The sequence below is a fragment of the Cebus imitator genome, unplaced genomic scaffold, assembly GCF_001604975.1.
Source record: "Cebus imitator isolate Cc_AM_T3 unplaced genomic scaffold, Cebus_imitator-1.0 Scaffold45, whole genome shotgun sequence".
NCBI lineage: Eukaryota > Metazoa > Chordata > Mammalia > Primates > Cebidae > Cebus > Cebus imitator.
In genome coordinates, this window is record NW_016107360.1 from 1,976,794 (window position 1) to 1,984,407 (window position 7,614).

General features: G+C 35.3%; 1 protein-coding gene across 5 annotated transcripts in view; it reads right to left on the reverse strand.

Moving 5' to 3' along the window:
- The window catches only part of SNX13 (sorting nexin 13), a 139,440-nt gene that overhangs the window by 62,949 nt on the left and 68,877 nt on the right, over positions 1 to 7,614 (reverse strand). For all 5 annotated transcript variants that reach the window (XM_017526925.2, XM_037737892.1, XM_017526928.2 and 2 more), the window contains 4 exons: positions 4,228 to 4,349; positions 4,041 to 4,142; positions 2,110 to 2,198; positions 533 to 616 (listed from right to left, as the gene is read on the reverse strand). In XM_017526925.2, the coding sequence (XP_017382414.1) occupies positions 533 to 616; positions 2,110 to 2,198; positions 4,041 to 4,142; positions 4,228 to 4,349 (397 nt within the window). The remainder of the gene's footprint in view (positions 1 to 532; positions 617 to 2,109; positions 2,199 to 4,040; positions 4,143 to 4,227; positions 4,350 to 7,614) is intronic.

The following is a 7,614-nucleotide window of genomic DNA, read 5'->3' on the forward strand; positions in this document are numbered from 1 at the left end:
GTGCTGCAATGAACATTCGTGTGCACGTGTCCTTATAGTAGAACGATTTGTAATCCTTTGGATATATACCCAGTAATGGGATTGCTGGGTCAAATGGAATTTCTATTTCTATAATTTCTTTTATGAATTATTGCTTAAACATCTTATCTCCAAACTGTACTTTTACATTCAAAAAATTATTTCTGGCCAGGCATGGTGGCTCATGCCTGTAATCTCAACACTTTGGGAGGCTGAGGTGGGTGGATCATGAGGTCAGGAGTTGAAGACCAGCCTGGCCAAGATGGTGAAACCCCACCTGTACTAAAAATACAAAACTTGGCCAGGTGCAGTGGCAGATGCCTGTAATCCCAGCTGCTCGGAGGCTGAGGCAGGAGAACTGCTTGAACCTGGTGGGTAGAGGCTGCAGTGAGCCAAGATTGCACCACTGCACTCCAGCCTGGGTAACAGAGTGAGACTCCATCTCAAAAAAAAACCACAAATATATATATATATATATTTCTAAAACAGAGTTGTAATTTTAAAATGCACTTACCATCCATATGACATACTGATTAATATAATCAGGATCACTGAGTTGATTTATTAATGGAAGAAGAATTCCTCGTGCAAGGATTTCCTAAAAAAATAAAATTAAAAAATTTAATGCATTTCTCAAATCAATAGCACAATATAAATATTCTAACACAATGCTGTTACTTAAGTATGATATATGTGAAAGCAAAATGTGATAACCAACACAATCTTACTTAAAAAAAAAAAATGAACCACTATGCATTATTCTAGATAAATGAGATAAAGTTACCTATATCAACTTGGACACATCTCCACAGTAACAACTGTGGAGTGAAATAAAGCATGACAATAGCTCTAGTATGTTAGCATTGATGTCAATTTTAAAAAGACAAAATATGAGACTAAAAATGTTTATGCATTCATTTATCTTTATTAAAAGTATAGAAACAGAAAAGAAAAGGAAATGATACATACTGATTTTACAATTGTTACCTCAAGCAAAGAAAGAGAGAAACTACAGTACATTATCAACACTGGTTAAATCTAAGTGGTTGTAACATAAATGTCTACTGTATTATTCTCTATGCTGCTCTGTGTTTGAATACTTTCCTAATAAACATTTTTAAAATAATAGATATGTTAATTGACTCAACATGCTCTAGAATATACCTTCTCATTCTTCACAGTTGTTTATGCTCCTATGTATTAATATTCTGCCCTTCCTTTAAAACTGACTACAGAATCAATGATCCTATTAAATAAATCTTGATCATTCCAACAGAAACATGCTTGAAATACTCATGCCCTGTATCTACAACATTTACCACTTGATATTTGCTCTGTAATTACATGTCTTATATTTTTCTTTTTTGAGACAGAGTCTCACTCTGTCGCCCAGGCTGGAGTTTAGTGGTGTGATCTTGGCTCACTGCAACCTCTGTCTCCCAGGTTCAAGTGATTCTCCTGCCTCAGCCTCCTGAGTAGCTGGGATTACAGGCACGCACAACCATACCCAGCTAATTTTTGTATTTCCAGTAGGGATGGGGTTTCCCCATGTTGGTCAGGGTAGTCTCGAACTCCTGATCTTGTGATCCGCCTGCCTCAGCCCCCCAAAGTCCTCAGATTTCAGGCATGAGCCACTGCACCCAGCTGTCTTATATTTTTCTAACAGACTGCAAGTATTTTAGAACCCTTTATATGAGTGGAATTGGTCAACTTATCTATTGAATTATTTATCCTCAAAAATATTTACCTTCCTCATCCCATCTTCTCAAGGTCACCGTTTTAAACACAGCAGACATTCGATAAATGAATAGAAAACAAACACACTAAGAATCTAGTACTGTTTCTTTTTTTTTTTTTTTTGAGACGGAGGTTCGCTCTTGTTACCCAGGCTGGAGTGCAATGGCACGATCTCGGCTCNTGATCCACCCGCCTCGGCCTCCCAAAGTACTGGGATTACAGGCGTGAGCCACCGTGCCCAGCCAGTCTTTAATAATTTTTAAGAGTCTAACAGGATCTTAAGACCAAAAATTTTGAAAACCACTGCTCCCAAGTTTTTTTTACAGCCATGATTTGGTATGAATTTAAGCTTACCCTGACAAAGTATCGCATGATCTTGTTCTGGAAATCTCCTGGAGGTAGCAATAAATATAGTAATACCTCACACAAATCTCTTAGGAAACCTAAAAATAGAAAAAGTAGCCATAATAACATTAGAAAATATAAAGTCTACACCTACTCTTGATAGATAAGATATATTAAAAAGGTAGAAATAAATAGCTTCCTGGTTATACTGGCTTATTATTTTAGTAATTAGTACACCTCTGTATTCATTAAAAATTCCTTCACTGTTCTCCAAGTAATAACCATTAATCAACTTAGTATTTTTTTAAATTTTGCTGTTTTAGCCAGTTTTTTGAATCATAAAAAACTTCCTTACAAATCTTTTTTCTCAAAATAGTTTTAGACAGACCATGTAGTTTGTAATTCTACCGCACATTAATCAGCGTTGCATACTTAAATGTTATTCATACATTTAAAAATATAGCTTTTTCTTTCAAGAAAAAGCCTCCACTATCTCAGCAGGCTATAATAAAGGAAAAGGAGTATGCTCTTCTGCTGATTTAAGACAGCTACACTTACATAAAGTATTGCACATCAGTATTTCTATGTGTTACATTCTAAGTTACTATAATACAAATTGACCCTTGAACAAAGAGTCTGAACTGCTCAAGTCCACTTATATGTGGATATTTTTCAATAAATATATTGGAAATTTTTTTAGAGATTTGCAACAATATAAAAAAAATCAGAGATAAACTGCATAGCCTAGAAATATCAAAAAGATGAAGAAAAACGCAGGTCATAAATGCATAAAATATATGTAGATACTAGTCTTTGTATTAACTGATTGTTTACATTATTGGTAAGGGTTATAGTTAACAGTGGGCTGTTGGTATTTATGTTTTTGGAGAGTCAAAAATTATGCACAGAATTCTGTCTGCACAGGAGTCAGTACCTCACTGTATAAGGGTCAACTGTATTTCTTAACAGTGCTAAAAAGCTGGGCACTAAAAGCTGAAAAAAAAAAAAAAAAAAAAAAAAAAAAAAAAAAAAAAAAAAAAAAAAAAAAAAAAAAAAAAAAAAAAGAAAGAAAAGGAAATAAAAGAAAGGAAAAGCTAAGAAAATAAATAAAAACATTTAAAATATTCTCAAAATCTAAGAAAACAATTTCTACCACTAGAAGGGCTTTTCTATAGTTGTTCCTATGCTGACACTTCCTGGGAATATAATTGTATAACTGATCCTGTTAATTTAAAACTGTGCCAATTAACAAAGACTTAATACTTGCAAAACCGGGAAAAGATACTGTCCTTAGCTAAAGCTTGTCCAAATTCCTACAAATAAAAGAGGAGCCTGTTGAAATCTATAAATTGTTTGAAATCACTGTATTCATTCCCTTAGAAAATAGTTTATGGTAACAGGTATACTTCTGAAGCAAAAATGATAAATTCAAGAGGAAGAGAAATTACTACCAACCAAAAAATTCAATTATAAAATGCCTGTTTGCTATATTTTAAAAGCAGATTGGTAATTTTTTCTTTTTAATTTTTACACAGGGTCTCTATCTTGTCACTCAGGCTGGAGAGCAGTAGTATGATCACAGCTCACTGAAGCCTTGACTTCCAAGGCTCCAGTGATTCGCCCATGTCAGCCTCCTCAGTAGTTGGGACTAAACGTGTGCACCACCACAGCCAGCTGTTTCGTACTTTTAGTAGGGACAGGGTTTTGTCATGTTCACTAGGCTGGTCTTGAACTCCTGGGCTCAAGCAATCCAAAAGATGACCTTTAAATAAGAAAACAGAATCTGGAAACTACTTTTAAGAGTTAAAAAATAAAATTAAATTAATAGTAAAGCTACCTGCCCTAAGTAAGAATAATTTTACCCTTAGATTTGTTCACTGGTTCTGCTAACTTGACTCTAGCCAGTTACTACTGTCAAAAAAGTTAAACTGAAAGAAAACCTTCTTCATCTTTGGGAGAAGTGCACACTAGATCACGGCAAACATCCTTCTCCATTTCAACTTCAACTTCAAAGAAGGTATCTACAAGATCTTCTGCTGTACCTGAAGAAACAAGTCAAGATATATAAAATGATGAAAGAAAAACATATTTTTAAATCCTAGATTTCAAATGGAATAAAGGTATTACCTTTTGCTTGATCATCTTTCTCTGTTATTTTCTGTTGAGCCTTTCTGAATACTCGTAAGTGTGTGCCAAAATCATCTACAATGCGTGTAGTAAAATAAGGTTGCCAGTCTATTTCTTTTGACCTTATAAAAAACACATTACATAAAATAATTATATAAATGCTTTATCAAAAAATATAAATTCATTTTAATGACTACTGACAAACAACATGATTATCTGAGACTGTAAATTTAAAGTGAGATTTTGTTCGTTCATTATTACCAGTTAGTATTGTTTTGCAAGATCCAAAGTATATCATATCTACTTCACTAAGTCTTCTAACAATATTACATCAATTACTTTATGTGCCAAAGCTTAAAACTACTATCAAAATGTTTAAACTAGAAAAAGGAATTAATTTTTTTACAGTTACATTTGGACTCTGACAACAGTGTATCATGTAATTTCTCAGTCCCAAAGTAAGGAATTCTGAAGTTTTGTTTCCTCTTAAAAGTGTATTTCAAACATTTCTTGGTTTCTTCTGAACTTTCTGAATTCTCCACATTCTTCTTTTTAGCTATACAACCCATGTTATGAACCTTCTGTTAGAATACACCAGCACTTAAAAACTTGGCCATGGCCAGCCACAGTGGCTCATGGCTGTAATGCCAACACTTTGGAACGCTGAGGCAAGAGGGTCACTTGAGTCCAGGAGTTCAAGACCAGCCTAGGCCACATGGTGAATCCACCTCTACAAAAATTAGCCAGGCATGGTGGCATGCCTATAGTCCCAGCTACTACAGGCTGAGGTGGGAGGATCACCTGAGCCCAGGAGGTCAATGCTGCTGTGAGCTGTGGTCACACCACTGCACTTGAGCCTGGGTAACAGAGCTATCTCAAAAAAAAAAAAAAAAAAAAAAGCTATAGTGGCATGTGCACCACAGCCAGGAAGAGGGTAAATGGACTTCCTTTTGCATTAAAACTGACTGACTGAACACCTGCAGTGTGCCAGGTATTGTGTTAAGCACTAAGTATATAATTATGATAAATACAGATATAGTATCTGTCCTCAGACTTACAATTAATCTTGGAGAAAGAGGTATCGAATAAGAAACACAACAACCAAATTACCATCTTAAAATATGGTGAACGCTATGAAGGAAAACAAGTGGATACTATCTATAATAACAGGGAATTTTAAAGGGGCTTTAGATTGGGTGGTCAGGGAGGGCATCCCTAAGGAAGTAACATGAAGTGAGACATGAAGAATGAACACAATTTAGCTGACAGAGTAAGACGAATCATTCTTAATAGAGGGAAAAAAAGCACATTAGACACGTAGGGAGGAAAATGGCACTTGGGGGGGGGAAATGCCAGTGTGGCTAGAGTATCCTTGACCAAACATAGGCTCCTCTGAATCCTCTAACCATTTACGCCTTAACCTTTGGGTTTCCATGTCTGTTCATTTATTCATCACACTTTTAACAAGAACTCTATCCAGTGGGTTAAGCAGAACTCTCTCACTCGCTATAAATGATCAAATTCCTCAGTCCCCATCCTTTGTGTCTGAACATCCTGGCCTGCTTTCAACAAGAACTCTATTAAGTCTGTTTAACCAGAATTCCCCCTTATACCTGATGTTTCATCTTAGTAATTTTCCATCCACTGATCTCCAGCCTACTCCTGAGCTATAAATCCCAACTTGTTTTTGTACTCAGAATTGAGTTTGGTTCTATACTGAGGTCACATTTCCCCTACTGCAACAGTTGCTAGATAGTCTGTTTTTTTTACACTTTACTGTCCAGCTCTGGTTTTCCTTGACATTGCTTGGCATGAAGGCTAGAGAGGTAAATAAGGCCACATGTGACCCTGTAAGCCTCTTGAAGAACTTGAGTTTTCAAAAATTTACTAGATGATCATACCACTTACTAGGATGAAGACTAAAAGGTAGACAGGATATGGAGGAAGACTTCCACTTTGGATACTTAAGTTTTAAAAAGCTGTGAGTCCCTTGAAATCACAAGCAGTGATTTCAAGAAGGCAGCTCAGAGTTCCCTGGAGCTCAGAAGGTAAATCTGAAGTAAAGCTACAAATCTGAAACTCGTTAGCATTTGGAAGCTGTTTGTGGCCACAGGAATGGATGAGCAAGACAAAGTCCTGGGACTTAAGACCTTGAATATTTAAAATTTAAGCAGAAGAGAAGTTAAGGAGTATAAATGTGACTAAAAAGGAGAACAAACGTGACTAAAAATGAGACCAGTGACATTAAAGAAAAGAGAAAATAGAGTTTCAAGAACGAAAAGATGGCAAGACATGAAATAATGCTGTGATCCCATGTCACAGTAGCCAGCTGGAGTATTACGTAAACAGATTACACCAAATGGATACTCTGCATGAACAAGAGCTATACCTGATTAGTAGTATCTTCCTTCAGTGGCAGATATGAATCTAGTGATAGACATGATGGGTACTTACCACCCTTGATAATAAGTAGCCCAAATAATTGGCCTTAACAATATATGGTTAATCTACCAGGCTCCTCTCATAAAAACTAAGCACTTTCTACTACTTCACCTAAGTTACCACTAATATACCTGAGAAGTACATTGAACTCAAGCTAGGCAGATGTTAGGAAATTGCATGGTATTGCTTATAAACAATACCACCCAAGAATAAAAGCATTTCTCAGGAATTGTTATCTATTTTGCAGGACAGACTAAAGAGATCATAAGCTTTTGTTTTTAGGAAAATTGAAAACTTTCATGTTACCCATTTTACCAGGATATGGTCTTACGTAGCTAGCATTTCTAAATCATTACCAGCAGCCAAAGCCAAATGTTATTCCTTTATATTTATACACAGAGTTTTGCTCTAAAGGTTTATACTCAGGGAATAAGGAATCTAAGACTACTATTCTCATCTGACATTAATTTTTCAATTACAAAAACTATAATCTTAACTGCACAGTTTTTAAAGTTTCTGTCCAAAAATGTTATTTTTATCTAACCTAATTTAGATAATGCTAGGATATAAGAAAATTTAAAACATACTTTTGTCATAACCAAAAACCCAAGCACCTAACTATCGACCAGAGACTTCTGGAGGATTAGGGGGAGACTTCCAAGAACCTAAGGTTCCCCCAGAAGCTTGCATTTCAGGTTCCCTTTGACCCTTTCAACACTATTTTCATAATAACGCTAAGACATTATTTAACTTTTCACTCGCTCTCTCACATGCATACAGTGACCTTTACAAAAGGGATATAATGCTATGATGGTATTGATCTATCAGTTTAATAAAGTATATGCTTGTATATTTTCAGGTTTTAAAAATTTCTTTTCACTTATATGTAAATAGTTTTAAAGAAAATCTACATAAAGAAAAGCTCTTTTTTTTTTTTTTTTTTTT